The sequence below is a fragment of the Cebidichthys violaceus genome, unplaced genomic scaffold (assembly GCF_023349555.1).
Source record: "Cebidichthys violaceus isolate CVI_PGR_0920_01 unplaced genomic scaffold, fCebVio1.0.p SCAF_4, whole genome shotgun sequence".
NCBI lineage: Eukaryota > Metazoa > Chordata > Actinopteri > Perciformes > Stichaeidae > Cebidichthys > Cebidichthys violaceus.
The window spans coordinates 12122687-12145681 of NW_027176594.1; the positions used below are offsets into that span (position 1 = coordinate 12122687).

The 22995-nt window shown below is 43.6% G+C and overlaps 1 protein-coding gene across 8 annotated transcripts in view; it reads right to left on the minus strand.

Moving 5' to 3' along the window:
* The window catches only part of sh3pxd2aa (SH3 and PX domains 2Aa), a 94006-nt gene that overhangs the window by 12370 nt on the left and 58641 nt on the right, over positions 1-22995 (minus strand). For 5 of the 8 annotated variants that reach the window (XM_068727787.1, XM_068727786.1, XM_068727784.1 and 2 more), the window contains 4 exons: positions 20240-20368; positions 9079-9192; positions 5332-5415; positions 145-262 (listed from right to left, as the gene is read on the minus strand). In XM_068727787.1, the coding sequence (XP_068583888.1) occupies positions 145-262; positions 5332-5415; positions 9079-9192; positions 20240-20368 (445 nt within the window). The remainder of the gene's footprint in view (positions 1-144; positions 263-5331; positions 5416-9078; positions 9193-20239; positions 20369-22995) is intronic. The other 3 variants (XM_068727790.1, XM_068727792.1, XM_068727789.1) reach the window with 1 other exon arrangement.

Sequence of the window (22995 nt, forward strand, 5' to 3'; positions counted from 1 at the left end):
AACAGCACACACATGCACATTAGAATGCAGGACACCACATATGCAGCAGCGTCATATGTGACATCATCACCAACGACGTGACAAACAGCAGATCCCATTTCTGTCATTTAGCGTGTGTGTGGACAAGCTGAGCGCTTCACTCACCTGATGTACCACCAGCCCTCCAGGTTCTTCTGGATGACCTCCACGGTGACCCCTTTCTCAAAGCTCACTTCATCCTTCCCTTGACTGGTGTGCGGCTGTATGGTCATGTATTTCTCCTCTGGAGGAAGGACAGAGAGAGAGTAGCAGTGGTCATTAAACACTCTTACACTGAGGGGTTAGACCACTGTATAGTTTACATCTTTCCAGAGGCCTTAGGAGGGGGAAACATGGCGAGTGTGACCTACTTAAAGTGCTCTGATTATTTCCATACCCACACAAACACATTAATAACAACCGGCTCCCTCTACAGGCCGAATCTCTCCCCCGTCGCTGCTTGTTTGTTATCCATGCGAGGCCTCATTCAAGCTATTTGGACCCTGATCCAGTGTTCATCTCTCTCCAGAGGGAGATTCCTGTTCGAGCAGCCGGCCTACATCAGGGCCTCCCTCGAGGAGATATTTGGACCAAGATCTCTCTTCTCAGATCCCTATCTGTCGCCGTTCCTCTCTCACGCTCTGCCAGTTCTTCCAAGAACCTTAAGGGAAGGATATTCTACAACGGGCCTAGTGGGGTGCAGTAGAAGGTTAGGGGATTTATAGACGCCAAAGAAAAAAGATGAGAGCAGAGAACGATTGGCAGATAGATCACACCAAGCTTCCAAAGCACATCAGCTTATTTCAGTGGCTGATGAACTGGTATGGTATGAATCACATAAGTGATCTGATGAATCAAAGGTCCAGTCTTTAGCATTTTAGGGGATCTATCAGCAGCACTGGAATATAATATCCACAGCTATCAGTATAAAGATGAAACTAAGAATCGTTGTGTTTTCGGTAGCTTAGAATGAGCCCTTATCTACATAGGGAGCAGAAGCCCTCCATGTTGCACCGCCACGTTTCCACAGTAGCCCAGAAGGGACAAACCAAACACTGGCTCTGGAGAGAAAAAGTGCGTTTGAAATTGATGATGGAAGTAGCTAACAGATAAAACGTCTCGCTTCTTTCTCTTCTCGCCTGAGGGTTGCACATGCTCAGTACTGATCAGGCAGGTGCGAGCAGAGAGTGTACTGTTAGCCAAAGCTAGTAAAATGTCAGCAATTTGGCAATATTTTAAAATCAAAACAGTCAAAAAAGAAAGTCCTATTTATTCTCCCTATGTATTTGATCATGTTTAACCTGAGCCAGGACTTACAACAATGATCTAAATCATACCACATCCTTACAGGATTAGTAGTATACAGCTGTTCAAAATAATAATACATATATATATATATATATATATATATATATATATATATATATATATATTTATGCACTGGTACTCTGTACTGGTATCTGTATCAGAAAGAAAAATATTATCGTAACGTTTCCAGCTACACCTAGACCACTCGATGCCACCAAATCCTACACACTGTCCCTTTAAGTGGCAGAAAATCTGACAAGATGAAGATGTGGCTGGAGGGAGGGATCCTAACATGTACAATATAAATGAGATAGCCAGGACATGGCTGGAGGTAACAAGATTGAAGGACATGTGATGGTCAGGGACGATATCTTAGAGGCGAGTGTGCTTGTTCATGTGAATGCTTGCATTCATTGGGTTCGCTACAGTCGGTCCAGAAGGCAGGGATTCAAGTTCCTCGGCTGCCTGTCATCGCAGAGCAGCTGAGGTCAATAATGTGGAGCAGAGTGGAATGTCTGGCCTTAACATCAGCTCGCAAAGCATGTGTGTGTGTGTGTGTGTGTGTGTGTGTGTGTGTGTGTGTGTGTGTGTGTGTGTGTAGGGATCGGGGCGAGTGCTTGCAGATGGACAGGGAATAAGAAATGGGATGGCTTACGGAGGTAAATGTGTGTATTGATGTACTACTAACAATTTCTCTGGCACTGTGTCCACCTGGTTTATCGTGTAGTCCCCTTTGAATTCCCTGAGGACCGGAATCAAAGATGAAAGATTCAAAGAATCATCTCCGTGTGTGCATGAGCTACACACGTGCCTCTGTGTCCATCTGTCTGTCTGTCTGTGTGTGTGTGTGTGTGTGTGTGTGTGTGTGTGTGTGTGTGTGTGTGTGTGTGTGTGTGTGTGTGTGTGTGTGTGTGTGTGCGTTGGCGCCAGAGTCTCACTGCAGGGACAGAACAGTGAGTTGAGAGGGGCGGTCAGTGGGATTCTATAAAATGTGATAGGGGACTGGCTCTGAGAAAGCACCGACCGCTGGCCGTGACAGACGCCACTCCTGTCAAGATCACAATGAGATCACTTTGCTGTCGGTAGCCAATCAACAACCCCCCAGAGAGGTCAAACACCCTGATGTGGCTTTGTGTCAGAGTCAAATAGAGATGAGCTGTATAATTCAATTGGAGACCTGGGCGCGCCCTTATTTTATTGTCAAGATCTCGGGTCGTCCCCCCGTCTTCTTTATGAAGCGTAACGTTAAAGTCTGTGTCAGCAAACGGCTGCAGAGTACACGCCTGCTCTCTTACATTAGCTGATTACATCCTGCCAGAGCATCAATCCTATGGGGCCGCTCTTTGTTTTTATCCTTTGCCAGTGCTACTAAATCAAACTGTTTCTCAAGGCTACGCGCAGAGCTGTAAAACCTCACTCACACGCTTCTTATCACTAGCTCAGCAATGCATTATCAGGCAGGGGCAGTAGTGTCTCCATTCACAAAGCAAACACGGGGAGAAACAGTGGGGAGGATTACAACGGGAGAAAGGTGCAAAGTCAAACATTAGCTGCTGGAATCTGTATTTTGGTTGTCTTGACCTTATGGCACTCTTATTGTCATCAATAGCCATCCCAAGCCATTTGGGTTGCCAAGCACGTTAGGGTACCTGCACATAGTCCCAATTGATCTAGGGCTAATGAGAGACAGACAGCGTACTGTAGCTGGACAGCATGGCGGCAAGCAGTAATACAGTCAGTCAGGGAAGGTGGTGAATGAAAAAGTTGGAAAGTCCTCAAAAACTATGTTTGACATGAGTCCAGTTTTCATAGTGAGACTACTTTGGATGGTGAAAAAGAGCTGCTGGCCTAGAAGCCGGAAACACTCGCTGCCATGCGAGACTCTGTCCTCTGGCTTCATCAACAATGCCTACGCTTACACACACTAAATATTCTGCTTTGTTTCCCTAATGTATTCCTACTAAGCTGTTTACATGGCTAATGAAAATGAATATCCCACTGATATTCCTGTTTACATGCAGACCAGCATACTCTGACAACATAACTGTGGTGGACAGCCTCCCTCTCCTCAAACCTGAATAATATCGGCATATCCCTCATTTCTGAATTGGAAAATTCTCCCATCAGAATAAGACCGAATTCAGAATATCCAGAACACAATATGCTGTTTACATTACTCATATCACACTAATATTGTATTATTATTCAAAATATTCTGAATAATAGTGGAATATTAGTGTGCATGTAAATGTAGTCCTTGGACCAGTCCTCATTCTTTGGTTTTTCCCAGTTCATTTTAGCGTGTTGATTTGAGGGTTATTCAGATCAGCTGCTGTGCAGGATGCAGAAACCGGCTCTTTCTTTAGGCCTTAAGAGAGGTGGAGAACTGCACACTCAGGACTTTCCGATCCTTCCTCCACTTAATGCAGACCTCATTTTAGAAGATCCTATCAGTCACAAACTCTGGTCTTTAGGCCCCTTGGGACTTCTTTGCTGTCATGACTTTTCTGATTGAAGTGATTTTGAGCTGGAGTGAATATTAAAGATCACCTGTCCACTAGGTGGACTAGGTGTGTATATATATATATATATATATATATATATAGATATATATATATATAGATATATATCAACATGAACATGTGACCTGAAGTGCTGGAATTCAAGAACATGGCCTCAAAGTGTTTCATTCTCTGATGGCGACAACTAGTCGGATGACTCATCCACCAGGCTCCATAGAGGTTGAGGTCTGTGTGATTAAAACCAGTCCGCAGATCAGCCTGATGTCCCACTTTCACACTTTCCAGCAGCTCATTGGATCCAAGCCTCACTGTTCTGTGAGACGTAGCATTCCTGCAGACCTGGCTAACACTGTTCTCCTGCCTGGCTTCTTATGCTTTGATTTCAGTCTATGAAAGATGATGTGCTGTAAACAGTGTTCTTTAATACTTCTACTTCTACTAATGTTCCCATGGCCACTGGTAAAAGAATCAAAACGTCTTAACGTTGTGGGTATGTGGCCACGTGTGTCACTTTCCCTGCATCAGCTGCCTGATGCTGTTGACTATGTACGGATATATTTCCTTCATGTCAGTGTGTGTGGGTTGTCTCCTGTACAGTATCAGTCACTACTTCCCATTTCACCGGAGTTTGCCCGTATTCTCTTCTGATTAATCACTAATGCCCCGTTGCCCGCTGGTCCGGGGTAAAGGTGTCCAGCCATGCTGTACTATGATAATTAGAAACAAGGTTTTACAGAGGTTGCACAGGTCCAGGAACAGCGTCCACAAACACATTCTAAGTACAAGGCGTCTGTTTGAAGCCCTGACTAAGCCTGGAACCAGACAGGTGTCAAAACCACAGCCAACTTGCTCAAAATGCAAAAAATGTTGGGTTTTTTTGTTTGTTTTTTAAGAAATACAAGCAAAATGCAAAAGCCATTCATGGCATTTTAAACCTAAGGGAGCTGGCTTTACTTAAGCAGCAACGCTGTTATACAATCATTTATGTTCTCACGGCTCAGTGGTCGTCAAGGCCGTTGGTTTGTGCTGAGGGAGACGAATAAACTTAATTATCCAAATCTGTTCAACGCAGTCCAATTATTTTGCTGCTCCATGTGAGCTGAAGAGCGGTCCAAGTTTGACGGAGTGAGATTTGAGATTTTACTGTCAGAGCTGACTTAATGGCCACCCAACATGCTGCTCCAGGCAGAAACCTCAAGGCCAGTTGTTGTTGTTGTTGTTGTTGTTGTTGTTGGCTAGTCAGGATGTAAATGAGGTTGTTTAAGCATACGTGAGTTTTCATCTAAGAATGCATCTGTGGTATAAGTATACATGCTAACAATTATGCACTATGCATCCATATGCATGAGCTGGGATGCTTCTCTATGTGGATAGAAAAAATGACTCAGCGTCTGATTCCTTTGCATTGATGTGTGCATTTACTGATGATGTGTAGTGTGTGTGTGTGTGTGTGTGTGTGTGTGTCCACTGCCTCCATGTTCACCTCTGCTCTGCTGGCGGTTGACTATACCCCCGAGAGTCCAGCGGCGGTCCAGCCTCTTCAGATGTGCCTTCCGTCGCTTAGTAACTGATGATGATGATGATGAGGAGGAGCAACCAAAGAGGGCAGAAACAAACAAATGTGGAGTTTAGTGTTAGAAGCAGAGATTAGCAAAGTGAACAAAGAAAAAGCTGTTGTTAGCAGCACCACGGCGTTTCACCAAACAAACCACTGCTGTATGTTAAGTATGAAGTCAGTAGATCTTCTCTCGCAATGATGAGCTCACTTTGTATGTGTTTAGTTAAAAATATATTAAATGCAAAGTTAACTGCTGTTCCATGAAACCATTTTATTTGTCTATTTTGTTGTTAATGTGCAATTTCAACCTGGTCTCGTTCCCAGGTCGTCAAATCCAGGTTGTCACTTTCCACTGCATACACAGTATGTACCTAAGTCACGACTTTTACTTCCTGAGGTATGGAGTCAAAATCCAAATGGCATCTAAAGGCCCGATCTTTATTCATTTAGTATTGATTATAACCACCACGTGTCATACTGTACCAGTTTTATAGGTAGATGAGTATAGTAGTGTATTATATGTATATATAAAAATGTGTGTATGTGTGTGTGTATCAATTTATTAAGATGTGAGGTATTATTAGCTACTGGAGGACCATCAAGAACACACAGCTTACACGTCGAGTGGCAATAAAACAATTAGTTTAGACCAGGGGTCTTCAACGTTTTTCAGGCCAAGGACCCCCAAACTGATAGAGAGATGGAGCAGGGACCCCCTACTATATACATTGTATAAAATTGTGTTTTATATTAAACTGGGTCTAGTGCCATGTATAAACCTTGTTATTGTGCATTCAATACTAAGCTATTCAAATAACACACAGGTTCATATATTCATGTTTTTATTTTAAACATGTGTGAGGTACAGTGAGTAAGGTGGCCGTGCCACTGCCATTTAGAAACATACCCTGTATGATAATCATGCATACAAGCTATTCAAATTGGCGTTTTTATTTTAAACATAAATGTGGAAATGAAAATGAGTGATGGCCTATTAGTGCCACTGCCATACATAAACATACCTGTTATCTTGCATACAATACTGAACTATTAAAATAATGGACAGATTCATGTTTGGGAAAAAAAAGAAAAGAAAAAAAAATTGTCTAATCAACCAACAATTTTGCGGACCCCCTGTTGAAGACCTCTGGTTTAGACTTTAGTTTTGTTGTCCAACCAACAGTTTATCCACTGTTCAATCTACAGTGATAAACCGTGTACAAGAGAGAAGAGCAGCAAGCGTTACGACATATTGTGGTGATTGGACTCCAAAACACAATGAGGAATTGCTCTTGAGCACCTGATTTAAGCCTTATGTTGTCTAAGGATCCATTTCTAAAGTTGGGCCATTTGTTAAAAATGTTCAACCGTCAACCAGCGATTAAGCGTGCAGCTGTGTGTTCATGTCCAGAAGACAAATGTGAAATGTCATTAAACAAAATAAATGGAGATCTTTGCAGCCTCCAAATGAACAGGTGATAACATAACTACACTATGACTGAGGCTGAGTGTCCGTATAGTGCTTTCTCAGGGTGCTGTGGAGCTGCCAGTACCTTTCTGAATGGTTTACAAATTTTCAACGAGAAGCTGTCAGAGCGGCCCCTAGTCCTTGTCTCTGAACCAGACAGTTCCTATTCACACTTTTTGAATGGCGCTTAAGGCTTGAAGATTCATCAGGTTTGAATTCTTGCGGCGGCGGACCATTAAATTAGCTACATAAAAAGGCAAGATAGCCCATATATTCATCCAGCTGCTGTACGCTAGAATATACTGTCAACCTTCATCTTATCAAGACATTTCTGTCTGTAATTGAGTCCTAAATCCTTCCATCATTAAAACAATCAACTAGGAAGGAAGACAGCTTGTATTGATTTAAATTGATGAGGTTGACCTCTTTCCCTCCTTATTGTTTAAAGTCTCAGTCATAACACGATGAGACCTTTTCCTCTCTTATTGCATTGTCTGAGGCCACATGGAGAGCAAACATATTAATGAGGGGGAGGATGGATGGACGCAGCACTTGTCTAATCTGATTCCTTCTCCACCCTCCGTCCTCTCTTTATCCCTCTTGTCTCTCCATCTTTCCCTCTGCCCTCCCTCCCTTTGTGTGCCTCTGCTACTTATCACTTCCTCTCTCTTTTTGGATTCCTGTCTGCCTTCCATCCATCCCACTGAGCACCACCCTACTCCTGTTGACCTCCTAATTGAAATATCAGCTCGGGAAGGCACAAAGGGAAATGTTATTTGGAGGTAATTTCAGCGTGTGCCTGTCGGTTCCTCTCCAGCGGGCTGAGCTGTCAGTGGAATTAGTTTACAGACCACGCAGAGATAATGAGATGAACGGGACGAAGGGGAGCAAGCGGGGGGGGGGGGGGGTCGGAAATGAGAAGTGACGATGTGTGCAAACACTAGGACACCAGGCCTAAAGGGAAAATGGGGAGGGGGTGTACTTATGTGTGGTGGTGGGCTCAGGCACTTCAGGCATAAATTCACTTGAGTGCATTGGTTAACAGCGAGTGTGTGACACGACACGGGTTTAAAGGATCATTCTGGTTTGGGTGGTTTTGCTGCCCCATCACTACTGAGCCGACTGTACTCAGTAAACACAATGCTGTGATGAGGTAAAACTTAAGGATTTCATTGATATGTCAAGTACCCTAAAAATCACACCTTTTTTTTTCTTGAATTACTGTTTTCATAACTGACAAACAATGGGCAAAGCTACACAAATAAGACCCCGAGTTGTAATAAAGCACAATTCACCTGTAAAGGGATGACTCTACAAGACACCAAATTAAACCTAAATACATTTGATAGAAACAAAATGAGATGAAAAAGACATTTAAACACTAACAAATATCCCACCAACACTGCATGTTATTTCACCTCCAGGATACAGGCACTGACGACATCTATTAAGTGTGTGTGTGAGTGTGTGTGCGAGGAGAGAAAAAAACATCCGAGAAAGGAATGAGAAGAGCAAACAGTGACTGTGGCAGCTGTGCAGGAGCTGTCATCATCCTGGCAGAGTGTGTTTTACAGTGTGTGTCTTGCAGAACGTGCACAGCTCAGTGAAGCATGGAGGCTTGCACGTCTTAACGACAGTCTGTTGGACCATCCAGCATAACAAACTATCGCACCATCCCCCCCCCCCACTGCACACACCGTGTGTTGCGTGTATTTCCTTTGCATGCATGTGAGCATACTTGTGTGCTTGCACTTTATTTATCTTGGATTCCATGGGTGTAAAAGCAGAAAGGGGCTTATGACACAGTGATGAAATGCTCTGTCCCAGTGTTTCGACTAAACATTAGGGAGGAAAGGTCGCAACAATACCAGGCTCCTCTCGGGGGAGTCCGAGGAATTTTCTGTGGTGCCAAAATATTGCAAACCCTTTGGCTGTGGTCTGGTACCATTTCACCATGGAGCTGCTGTGGTCTTCAAGGTTCCGAATGTGTGACTGGAAGTGTGTTTGTGAGTATGTGTGCACTGCGTGTGCGTTCAGTGCTGCCTTCAGCCTTTGATTGAGATGTAAAAAACGCTAGAGAGAAATCCTGGCCGTGTTCCACACAGACGGTTCTAGAATAACGAGTGGGCCGCAATAACGTTTATGTCTTTCTGTGTTTTATGGATCTAATAATGTCGTGTTGGTGCGTGTGTCTGCGGGCTAACCTTCTCCAGTCCTAGAAGTGCCCAGATCCAAATCGTCTCTGGTAACATTCTGGGAGTCCAAGTACGTGGCCGGCACCCAGCCCTGCTCCTCTGCTGTGCTGACGAACCACCAACCTAGAGAATCGGAGAGAGAGGAGACATGAACAGAGTAGTACTGATGGTGACGGTAAGGCCTGAAGGAGCAGCAAGCACCATTCCTACGTGATATTTACATCAATTGATGGAAACCACGCCTCCTGGTTGCTCCCTTAAACGTAGCATGATGTACTTTGACAGAGATCTGAGGCTGGACATTTCACCTACTTGGTGAATCTCCCATCACTACTAAAGCGGAGGCAGAAAGAGAAGACAGATACTGGAGAGAGGGGAAAGTGTCGGAGCTTGAGGCCAAGCATAGATCAACGCAGGTTTAAAAAGCACTCGTTCCTTCCCTTAGTTAGCACTATCACTCATTATAAAATGTGTCACGCTGCTGCTGTTTGGGCCGAGCTCCAAGTCGAACGAATCTCGTTTAATAAGCAGTGAACATAGATTCTACAGAAAAGATTTATTTAATTTTAAGAACAAATAAATTCAGAACAGGATTAGAAATTATAATCTAAAATATATATAAATATTGTTTGTAAAGCAGCAACAGTTTACAACAGCAAAGTCACTTTATAAAGTCATTAATATCTCACTGGAAACAAATGTCAGAATTGGAGCCACCTGTGTGAGGAGAGCAGTAGTTCTTGCTCTCACTAGCCACCTGACTCCTGGTAGGAAAACAGCTTAGTAGATCTGCTGCAGTGAAACAGGCCTGAGGAGACGTAAGATGTATACGCTGATAGGAGTGTGAGTTTTGAGGTGAATGCTCGAGTTAAAAGCTCTGATTATTTGGAGGGTCCAGGAATGATGTCCATTAAATCACAGCTGCAGCACTGTCCACAGTGAAGACTTAGTAGAAATCTTTCATTGATGCCAGAGCGATGGAGGTTGCTGAGGTTCAAATGTGGGTAATGAAACTCATGAGTGGCTTTCTCCAGGCGGCTAAATAATAAGAAACCTTTTCTAAAATTGAACTTGACTGAAGAATAACAGAAGTCTCACAGCTGGCATCAGAATCTAGGATTATTCACTGCGCCTGCTGTCAAACAGAGCTACACTGGTCAACAGGATGCCTACTTCATTATGAAACTACTTCAAGTGCTTTGGGGAAAATTTCAGATTTGTTTTTTTGCTTTGGAGAATTCAGTGACATGCAGCACTATTTTGGGAAGAGTTAGGTGAAAAGATTGATCCCACTCTCATATCTGTGTAGTTATTATGCATCAGTTAGCTGTAAACGGCTAGCCTGGCTCTGTTACTATAACCCAGCCCCTCTATAGCTCACCTGTTGTTGTTGTTGTTGTTGTTATTATTATTGATATCTCTTTGTATCATTCCATAAATCAGAAAATTCTGTCAACAGCCATACAAAATCTATTTTCTCCATGTTTTTAATAATAAAATGTTGTATAATGAGGCTATGAATGATATGTGAACCAACCCCTCAGCATAAAGAGAGGAATGAAACTGTAAAGTCTGCTGTATGTAAGGGCTACTGAAGTGGAGATTTCTGGATCAGAGAAAAAAACAGCCTTTAAAGATATGGATATTAAAATTACATACATTTAGAAAAAAATAAACTAAAAGATTAGTTGATTACTTAAACTTAGAAACGTATTTTCTGTATTCCAAGTTGTATGATATATGTATGTTCAAATATGTAAGTGAGGCATTATCTAATGGTAACGTTTGATAAATCAGGAGGCAACAAAACCTAAACTCTCCAAATGGCCCAGTGCACCAGTGTCTTGCCTTGATTCTGCTCTGCTGTACAACCAGAGGTTTTCAGAGGAAAGACATGTTGAACAGAGATGGTTTGGCTGGCAGACAACAAAACACCCCAAAGACCAGAAACAGCGAAGCAGCCGGTCTATCTTACTCACGCACACCAGCGTGTGCACACATGGGCGGTGCATGGCAAGGCCCTTACAGGGCCCAGTTCCCCTATAAATCCAGCTCTGAAGAAAGTGGGCTCAGTAAAAGCAGATAAATGAGGAGCAGAAACAGTGCTGGACCCCCTCAGAGATACACATGCACTCTCCTCTCACTGAGCGTGGAACAGTCTGGAGACAGAGCGTCAGAAAAACAAAATGGAGGAGCAGATGTGGGTATAAGATACTGAAAGAGAAAGGTGAGGGTCCAGGTTTGCCATACTGCCGACTGGCTTTTACAGTGAGAGAGTGTCTGCTTTTCTTACCGTTTTACAGAAAATCTGTCCCGTGGGAGGAGATCTGGGCCTAATATTGGCAGCCAGATGGAGAAAAATGACTTAGTCAGTTAAACCAAAGCCTAACTTGGCTCAGCATAAACTCTGGAGTTCAGAGAGGGCGTGGTGGGCAAAGTACTGTCGGGCTAAATATGTTTATACATATATACATATATACCTATATATCTATATATCTATATATATAGATATATAGATATTAGTTAATTTTCATCCCCTTAGTGGCAATGCCTGATGGCCTGCATACACTTCTGGATTTCTGGATGCAACGAGCACTTCCTCTGAAGCAGAGGACCCCTTAAGGCAGAATTCAGACTGATATATGAGAGAACAACCTCGTCATTCTGTTCAGTAACACCACTGCAGGACTCTGGCAAAAGAACACAGGACTGATCAACTTAATGTTGACTCAACGTTTGCTACAACGCATTGCAACATCATCCAATTCAAGTACATCCAAGTGCACATTCCTATCAGATTACTTAGTAGTGAATCTACTGTTAAATGTCAAATTCTTCCCCACAGTATTCATCACTGCCACACAGTGTTTAAGAATCTGATGACCCTTCAAACTCAAGGATCCACTACTCAAATTTGCCTTCCTGGATCGTCCTTACTTTTAGAACCAGCGCAGCTCTTTGTGTTTTATTTAACACAATGTTGTTTTTGGAGGATAATCACGGGACAAGATTTTGGTATCAGAAGCGTTCTGGTTTCGGTTTGTAGTCCGAATAGTATTGATCAATCATGTTTGAGCAGGTTTTGTTGAATGCAGATAAACAGTGTGGAGAGCAAAAGAGTCCTGGGGAACCTGAAGGCACCAGCTATCGTCTGACCATGATCTTAAAATGAGCTTGGCTCATCGGCTACTTGTGAAACAGTCCGGTCTGTCAACCATGAGTTCCGAGGTTGCCCGGAGGATGCATCTTAATGGTTTAGGTGACATTGGGACTTTGTCTCAGCTTGTGTACATTAATGCTTCCCAGAGAATCAACCATTTTCGTTTTCCTCTGTCACAACACCCAGGAAAAACTGTATCTCTTCATCTAACGGTCTCATGGAGGTTTGTGAAATAGTCACGAAATGCAATCTATTGCTTCATGTCCAGGGACACGAATTGTCTGTTTTTTTGTGTTGCTTAGCATGAAAATAATGCCAATTGAAAGTTAATTAGGAGCGTTATTCGTGGTAAAGACACAAATTAAATGCATCCACTTGACTAAGCAACAGTCGGAGCAAGTGACGCACTTAATAATATCCAAAAAGCACGACTCAGGGCGGGTGTGATGGGAGGTCCAACAAGCAGGACCGCCAACCAGGGGACCGGTGTTTGACACCGCGTTGTGGATTTATGGCAGTGGATTTGTTGCCTAAACCTAAAGAAAGTTGTGCCAAGGGACACGAAAAAAAAAGGGCAATTTGTGTCCCTGAACATGAAACCAATAGATTTTATTTCGCGACTATTTCCCGAATTGCCGTGAGACTGCGTTGGACAGTCACATTGCTCTGAACTGTGCTGAGTACATTCATAATATCCTTACACACTGCCTGAGGACAACATTCATAGTGTGGATTTCAGTCCTTGTTAGAAGAAAACAAGTACATTGTTCATTCTTTCACACGGTGAAACTACAGTATGTATATAGGTCTTCGTGATAAAGACACCTTCAAATGTTAACTTCCAACATATAGATGAAAAATGGACATGTTATGATATTCTTGACTACTGTGGAGTCCAGTGTGTATAAAGCCAAAGTGTTCCCCAGAAGGATTTGTCGCTGTGATCAAAGACCTACTTAAAGAGGAGAAAACACATCTCTTTTCCCTCGGAGGCATGACAATAACTGCACATGTACGTGTACAAGGTCTGCCGTGGGAAGAACAAGAGCCACGCTGGCTGAAGCCAGTCGGTGGGGTGGGTGTGTTCAGCAGCAGTGGCAGCTGTGAAAATGAAGAACAGGACAAATAAAGAGGTGTTCAGGTAATGAAGTGCACACTGTAGAGCCCTCTGTACGAACAGCACAACCCAAAGTGGACTGGTTGATATCATCCTGACATGAGTGTCAGTGTCAGGTCTTCTTCTAGTCCCGGTGCTCTGTGAGGAGGAACCCCGGCCCACTTCTTTACTTAAAGAACCAACCATCTTCTTCTAAATTGATTCACACGCTCCTGCTAGCATGTCTGACATAACAGACCCAACTGTTCTGGAGGATTTAAAAGGTGCTCAACAACTAATGACTAATATTCAGAAAGGTTATGCAGCAACAACTGCTGTCTCCCTTACACACACACACACACACACACACACACACACACACACACACACACACACACACACACACACAAGCAGCACAAAATATGAATATGTAAGACAGTAGAGGAGCTGTAATTGGCATTCCTTACAGCCTTGAGCTCTAATTGGATTTCTTGCTACACTATGTCTTGGCAAGCATTAATTGGCTGCTTTCTCCCCAACGGAGGGGAAGTGGAGGTCACAGTGAAGACAACAGTAGCATCACTGGCCGTCACAGGCCCCCGGTCGGAGAGAGGTTTGGAGGAATGGGAGATGCATTGAGTGAAGCTTTCCGAAAAGTAAGGTTGGAAAATAAAAAGAGGTGAGAGAGAGTTAAATAGTGAGGGTGAGACGGAGATTAAAAGGGTGGTATGGGGAAAGTATGAAGACAAAAGAGGGAGAGCCAGCAGATGTTTGGCTGGAGCTTCAAAGCCGTAGTATTCCTCACTAATTCCACGTCCAAAAATAACAGCGCACACTTTGCTTTGGGTTCCTTAGGATCTTCAGGGGGGTCACATCACATCGCACATGTGACATTCAGGAGGAACCCACGAGGTCACTGTCATTGTAGTGTCCTCCTCTCAGCTGCTAATTAGGAGCAGATCCCCCCCAGATTCACACGCAGGGCTGCTTTTCACGGGCAGGGTGTCGAGCTGCCGTCTTATCTTTGTGCTGACTAAGCAGAGCGGGAGATTCGGAGAACATGGCTAAAACAGCAGCATGACAGAATGTTGCTGTCTAAACCATGCTGCCACATCAGCCACAGTATTCTCTTTAAAATGCACTGCACCAGCTGGGGTCCAGTTGAATCATTAATGCCAAAAGACGGCGACTGTGTTGGAAAATAATTACCTGTGGAGTACCCACTAAATGTTTGCCTACGTACAAAATGATCGTGTTTTTTGTGTACTTTTAAAACTAGACCATGGGGAAAAGTTGAATCATACACTTTTACTTTGGAAAATTGCGAAAAATTGCTGAAGTCAAATACATGAGTCATTGTGAGTAATTATTTTTTTAATTCCTTTCTAACATACTAAAAATGTACATTTTATTGAATTATAATTAATGATGCATTAATGTGTTCATCACTTTAATGTTGCAGCTGGTAAAAGTGGAGCTAATGTTTGTACTTCCTGGAAGCCTAATCCATATTAATGCATAACTTATTAGTTGCTTAATATATTATTTTGTATTAATAATCTAAATCTGCAAAGTAAAGTCAAACAAACAAATTAGAAGTATTCTTTTTTTAATGCATAAAGGACACAAGTAACATGTTTTATGCTGGTGAAAATAATCAAATTAATCTTATTTCCATATATGTATTTTGTTTATACCCACTGTTAACACCTTATTTTGTGGTCACACATGAATACTTCCGCTAACTTTACTAAGTCCCTCATTAGCTCTCCCTGTCAGCTCTGTTCTCTTTATACATCCGTTTCAATGCCCTTAATTGCCCAACAAAATGAATACATAGTGAATCACAGAAATATTCAAATTCTCCAGGACTCCTATGTTTCCTCCCTTGTTGAGAAACATTGAGATCCCCTTTAAATGTTTCAATTTACAATGGGTAATATGTGTCCGGAAACTTCTTCTGCTCACACGACACTAATGAGAAGTTTGAAGAAAATGAAACCACTTTCTGCTGAGAGAAATCCACTCTAACTGCCCTTCACCATGAAGAAGAAAACTGCTAACTTGTTTATAGCCGCTGGCTGAGGGGGGGGGGGGGGGGGGGGGGGGGAATGTTTCATATTAATTTCAGGGTGGAATATCACTTTAGACACTTCAACGCTGGTCTTTAGTTAAAAATAGGATCTATGAGGGGTCCATGCTGTTTCCTTCCTAGTAAGTCTGTGCCAACTTCAAGGTTGTGGTCTTTATTGACACTGTCAGATGGAAGCATTACATCCCAGTTTGAAGCTCATGTTACCTGCTTGAAGTGTTCATAAAACACGGGGGTCTTGTTACAAGTGAGAGGGGACACTGGTGCTGGGGCTTTCAATAACCATTGTTGACTACACATGTCGGTCAGTGGGGGTGAAGCTAAACCTCTGCATTCATCCTCCGTATGGTATATATGTGTGTGTGTGTGTGTGTGTGTGTGTGTGTGTGTGTGTGTGTGTGTGTGTGTGTACCACCCTGATTGATGCTAGCTGTGTGTTGTATAACCTGGAGGTAGTAAACTGAATATGTCAGCTTCTTCTTTGGGTTTTTAGCTTATGATGGGCATTGTTGGTTGATGGTCACGTTAATAATAATAACGTGACCATTACGTCACGTTATTACACAGAAACCAGGTTTCTACATTTCCTAACACAAGAAGCAGAGGGGCAGGAAGTCCAACATATTGGTAATTATAGAAAAACTGAATAAATCAGTGGTTTGATTCAGAGAGATTCCTTAATGTTTTCCAGCCACTACAAAAGCTATTGTTTCATAGAAGGTAAGGATTGTAGTGCAAATGACCTAATGCAATTTGAGGTTATGATACTAAATTCTAGCTCAAAGGTGAAAACCTTCTGAAACTGATCCGTGGGGGAAAAAGTCTTGAGCCAGAAAAAGCAAAGCACTAAGGACCAACCGTTGGAAAGGCATTTTGGTTCAGACTGCCAGCCTCACCACATCTCCTGGGCACTTTGAACGGTGCCAAAACTCCTGGTATTAGTTCTCCCTCAATCAGCATCGTACCTGCTGACAAGCAATACCACATAACTCAGAGATGTCTTTTATGTTTCCATGTGGACCATTGCTATCTCTGACGGAAGTCCACAAAAACACAACGGGTACATTTTCCAAAATAGAGGATTAGTGTTATCTGACAACACAACAGGAGGTCGTACTCTATGTGAGGTGCAGAGTCAAGTCCAGAGAGAGGTAAGCCAATCCGTCTAATCTCTTTAAATCAGCGGTGACAAAATGACCCTGAAACTTGGCACTAAGGAGGGCCAAGATATTTGGGCAAATGGCTTGGCACTAAGGAGGGCCAAGATATTTGGGCAAATGGCTTCTTCGGCTGGTGGTGTGGCTCGGGCGGAACATTCATCCTCAGGATCCTGTTTGCAGTTTAGCGTCAATGTCCTCCTGGCATATCCTTTAGTCTCAGCTGATGAAACAAAGGAAAAAAGGGTATTTCTCCCCACATATCCCTCCCTCAATGTGGCCACAGAGTGGAAGGCTGGTCATTCTCTGAGATGATATCAGAAACTCATGATGAAAACATGTGTGGACTCAATGCTCATGAGGCCATGTGTTGTAGGCAACATCAAGCATTTGTTTGGCCGTTTGGGCCTAGACAATAGACGGTTACAAGATAATGAAGTGAAAAAGGGAGAGAATACAAGGTTTTAGACAACACACCAAGGCTACCAAACTGAATGCGCATACAACAAATGCGGTTGTCCACTCACACCCACGACTGTCCACGCTCACTTTCGTACAAGATAAGTAAAGCCTGACAGTAGAGGTCTTGATCGAGAACAAACTTGTGATTGAACGATCGTGTGAAGGAGCTTGTGAACAAACCCGACGTGCATAAATTAATATTTGAAACAAAGAGGCCTGCTCCAAAAAGTGTAGTCAGTCCTATCCAAATAGGCAGGGTTAGTGTATGGACAGTTATTCCAGGGATGACACTGTTCATCCATTGGTCCGCCATTAAGGTCCAGACTGATACATCTCAACTACTTGATGGATTGCAATGTAATTAGATACCGGTATCCATGACCACCAGAGACGAAGAGTCCTCATGACGTTGGTGATCTAATGGCTTTTCCTCTGGCCCAACCAAAATTTTAACTTTGACAGGGTTGAGTGACATTAAGTGAAATGTGTCAACGATGGTTTACCTTGAAATTGGGCCACCAACGGGTCAACGTTTTCACTTATGCAGGAAATGACTAGCTTTACTAAGTAAATTCTAAAGACATTCCCATCAGGCACAGCTGTACTGTGTGTTTAGTGCTAGTTAGCATATGTCTGCAAGCTAGTACCAGCATGTTCTTTTTGCATTGTCTTAGTGAGCATGTTAGAATGCTAATGCGTCCCCTTAGTCCAACACACCCTGTAATTGGTCACATATGCAGTTTTATTTTCTCCAGCTGGGACATTTGTCTCTCAAGACGCTACCATGTCCGAGGAACCAGGACGGTGGCCCCGCCCAGGCCTCCTCTCCTCTCTTAGGGACGTACTCCCAACCCCTTGGTGCTTCAGAAGTCTCACTTTCCTAAATCCTAAGATACTAGTGCAAGCATACATAGACACAGGATTCCCACACACTGGGGCATAACCACCCACACACAGTCATTCACATACACACCAACCCCCATTGTACACACAGCTCATCATGTAACCAGTTTTCACCATGACGATGGGTCTTCACACTGACTGAACAGCTGAGTCCAGACGAACTTCTCACAGAGGAAAAAAAACAACAACATCCAACTCTGAAGTCAAACCCATAATTACATCAGGTCAAGCCTGCAGACACTTAAAAACTGGTCGAAATATTCTGTGATAAAATGAGAAACAGCATATTAATGCATGATACCATCTGTGCTCAATGTGTGGAGGAAAATATCTGTATTAGAAGGAAAAAGCAGGTGAAAAAATGTATTTCAGCCTTGCTTGGAGGGGATTCAAATCACGGTACCACACTGACACATACTGACTAGAACGTTCAAGAAAACAAGCTCAAATTAACAGCCAGTCAGTGTCAAAGGAAATAAGCAGAGCAAGAGGCTGCAGTAAAGCATTGGAAGAAGGAGGGGGTTGTGGGATATTATACGAGCTCTCAGATGTGTTTGTCTTGGAATGGCCTCGGAGTGATGTCATCATCATCATCATCATCATCATCATCATCATCATCATCATCATGGCTGTTGCTCCACTTCTTTGGAAGTCAAGAGTTAACATTAACACTTGGCTTTGAAAGCTCACAAACAAAGCCGAGAGGAGAGGACGGGAATGAAGACATCCACGGCCTCTAAGTCAATCTGGAGAAGTGTAATGGTGAAATATATGTGTATGTATTCATGTCCTAAAAAGACTCATGATGTATCAGCACAGTGGAAGGTCACGGAGGCACGAGTGCGGTCTCGGTTCCTATTTTCCATTGAAGAAACACAGCTTCCACACATTCAAAGTGTGCACAGCCTTTCAAAGTGAAAGGAAATGCCCACTTTCTCCTTCTTGACTTACCCTGTGTCTGTCTGTAATAGATTAAGAACCAGTACAAACCGATTCTCAACTGTTAAACCATGACTGTTGTGAAACTTTGTACGACAGTTAGGATGTTGGCTCCTGAAGTGTATATAACACAGCGTATTCTCAAAGTACGTTGAAGCTTCTTCCACAGACTACTGAATACGTATCTGTTGAACTCTCTTCCCTCTTGCAAGCAAATAAAACCAACAAAGACAACGTTGACTCTCAAGGACCTTTTATTGATTTGTGAACGAAACTCTTTTCTCCTGATTGACATAGAAATTTTCTACAACAGAAGACACCCACTTCCTCGAGTGCATGTGGGACCAAAAGCCACGTCACAAAAGAAACCGTTTACCCATGCAACTTCTTTATGCTGTCAAAACTTAATTAAACAATTGTGTCATTTGTGCTGACGGGGGGGGGGGGGGGGGGGGGGGGGATTGGAAAGTCACCAAATACTATGTGAATTGTACACAGAGACGACCAAATGACAAGCTGCTTCAAAAGTGACTCGTTAAGGCGCATAATCCCTCAAAGATGACAAGCCGAGATATCTCACAGAAAATGAATTTGCGCACATAATAAGTGTGTAGATAAGAGCGGAAGGAACGGCGGGGACGCAGAGCAAAGCCTTCAGCTGAGCTCTCTGGAGTTGTGCAAGCTGCTGGCTGTCAGTCGCTGCCTGCACAGAAAATCAGATCCAGCTCTGGGACTTGTAAACTAAATATCCACTGGGGTGAGGCAAGGCGGAAAGTGAAGTGCAGCATCTCTTGGTGATGTAAATACTATTGAGTCGATCTACCAGCCAAATACTGTTACTGTAGTTCACCGTGAACATCCTGGAAGTTACTTTGTCAACACATTGCACCTTTTGCTCCCTGTTGAACCAATCAAACCTCTCAAGTGTCATTCTTAGAAAGCTGAAAAATGACTTGTCATTGTTGTTGCAAAACCCAGGAGACTGGTCTGCAGCCATACCGCTGCCTTTCCTCCACACGCCAACTGCTGCCAGCCAAACAACACCTCCGGGTGGGGCTGAGCCCAGCTAGGACATCAGGACATTGGGAGAAGAGGGGAGAGACGGGGGGGGGACTCTTGCGACAAAGGGGTTAAAAAAAGAGGGAGTAAATTCAAGAGGAGGGAGACAGAGGGGTGCTGAGTGAGCATGGCTCTCTGTGATGTTGATGCTACTGATGGACTCAGACAAACAGGAAGAGAGGAGCTGGATGTGAGGCAGCTCTAACAACGAGCCACGCTGTTTTGATGTTACCATCAACAATCTTCTGTTATGGATCTAATAGACATGCTTGGCTTATAAACAAAACAAAGAATCCACTCACCACTTTCGCTCTTCTCGATCACGTCCACCGTCTCGCCCGCCTTGAGGCTGATCTCCGAGTTCTCCTGCCTCTCGTAGTTGGCCACGGCCACGTACTGCTCCAGCACCATCGGCTCCGAGCTGTCAATCCCTGAGGGGAAGAAACAGGCCGTCAGCCACCTGCCTGCCGCAGCGCCCCGCGACCTCCTCCCCCTGCGACTGACTAAACCGCCACCGCTGGTCAGCCGGTACGCCGCCATAGGCCAACCCCCGCTCCCTGCCGCCGTACCCCCCTGACCAATCAGAAAGCGAGCTCACGACTTGGCTGCATAGTCCCAAACGTCTGGCCACATAGCTGAGTCGACCCTCGGCCCACAGCAACGGACTGAGGAGCATCGGAGAGGAATCAAAACAAAAGGAGGGAGCGGGAAGAAAACGTTTGCGTGGGCTGCATCTCACACCTAAAGGGATCCATGACAGAATCCAAACTTTAAGATCCAAGAACAAGGAAACCGAGAAGTAAAAAAGAAGACGAGGAGAAGTGGAGGAGCCGCTAATGCTTGAGGGGAAGACTGGGGAGCAAATGAGTGGAATAAGTTTCCCTGTGGAAAATCAGCAGTGCGGTTGAGAGGAAAGGCCTCCCCTCCACTGCCTTTAGGAGCTAGCTGTTGGACGGCAAGTCGAGAGGGGGGGGACACACACCAATCATGGTAGTCGGCACTGCTGGCCTTAAATAGAAACATATGAGTGGACTAGAGAGAGAGAGAGAGAGAGAGAGAGAGAGAGAGAGAGAGAGAGAGAGAGAGAAGCAGGGAAGGAGGCTGGGTCCATGTTTATGTGAAACAAAAGAAGAAAGCATTTGAGTTGGGGTTAGGCCACTCTGTTTTCTCTGTGATGTTTAACCCTTTCCCTGCCGGCAGAGTTCACGTGCTGCTGCATATCTCATCTGATCATTACGGGCTCGTTTGGGCCAGATTTTGCGTATCAGTGATCAGGAACAGAACATTTACACAATAACAACAAATACATGGATGTTGTGTGGCCCAAGACACAGTCCCCATCTCTGTTTCTACTGTATCCGTCCTACAATGTGATAACTGAGGTGGTGCAGAACAAGCTGATCACAGCACCCAATGAATTCAACCCACTCACCAGACGGAGCGCTGCTATTGGACAATTTAAAAGGCTGAGTTAGAATGACTCACTGATGCCGTTAGAGGTCGGCTGATAGTGGATTTTTACAGGCCGATACAATAGAGATAGTTTAAAGCAGAAAAAAGCTGTTTAAATGGATCTAAAAAAAAATAATAGCTGGAGGTCTTAATGACATCATGGGGAAATATTGCTATTGCAGATGAAACCATCAAAATATCTTTCACTCCACTCATAAAAATGAGAACATCTCCCTATGTACATAATTGAAATATTTTGTTCATGTTTCTACATTCAGAAATCTATAGGATCAATATGTGTTGTGTGTTTATTTAGTCACATTTACATGTTTGATTTTTTTTGTCTAACATTTACGATACAATTGAAATACTTCTTATGGTTTATTGACTGGCATAACCTTTTAGCTCAGGCACAGATTTTAGGCATATGAAGTATTTGAGGGTTAAACATTGGTCACATGTTGGCAGCTAACTCATCATCACAGTGACTGAAGAAGCATCCCTGACAAACAGCACATCCACCTGCCTCTTTATGACAACAACAGTGTTGGTGAGCATCAATGGACAGCATCACAGGTAACCTGCAGCGTTCTTTCAAACACCTCGGCCCTCCATCTGCAGTTAGGATTGGATCACATGGACAGGGGAGGGAAAAGCAGAGGTGGTCCAAACAGAGCATGTGCAGCGGACTGAGGACAGCCAGAGATCCGGCTGAGTTAGCTTGTTAGCACTTGGCTAGCGGCTCACCCCTATCTGACATAAACAGATAGATCTTGGCAGAGGAGATGCGAAAGATGCTACACGTAATGTTTTTAAAAGTCAATTTACATCATCAAACTTGAAGGGGGGCGCCATGTCAGCACCAGCAATGCGTCAATACAGTCTCTGATGAACAAAGACGTGAGCGCTGGCTGATTGAGAAGTACGGAGCATTGTTCGTCAGCAGATCTCTCCATCTTCCCAATTACGAACGCATGCGGGACGAGGAATTCTCTGTCAGCTTCTTTGTCATTTTGTAAATGGGATCGGACCTTGAACATGTTTGTATTGAATTGCAATGTTAAGCTGTGCACATTAGATGCCACTGTCCTTTAAGATCTAAGGGAAGAAGAACCAGATGAAGTCTAGCTCACAGGATTGAGTGAATCTAATAAATGAGTGGCCTTGTAATATGTTGATGAGTGCAGTGCAATCTTGCATTTCAGCAGCCTGAAAGAACAAAAAGTAGGCTAAAGCATTTGTGCACTGCTTAAAACACAATCAAGCATCTCTCCATGTTGTTACTACAATAACCAGGCAGGAAACACCGGGGAATGCTCATAACCTCCCTGCCCCACTGTCAGTCTGTCTGTCTTCAGACAAATAAAGAAAAGCTGCATGTTGTGGAGAACTTCAGCAGCCCATGAGGAGGGAGCAATCAAAGTCAGCCCGAGGTAATGAAGCCGCACAGATCCAGCTATTTAAACGCTTTATACTGTCGTAATGTAACCATGCCTTGTTGAGAAATACCATCAATCCTAAAGACCTGTTACAATACAGAAATCTGGTGCAATAAATGTATGAAATCAGGGAGCGGTTCTCTGCGTTCTATACACTCAAATATGGT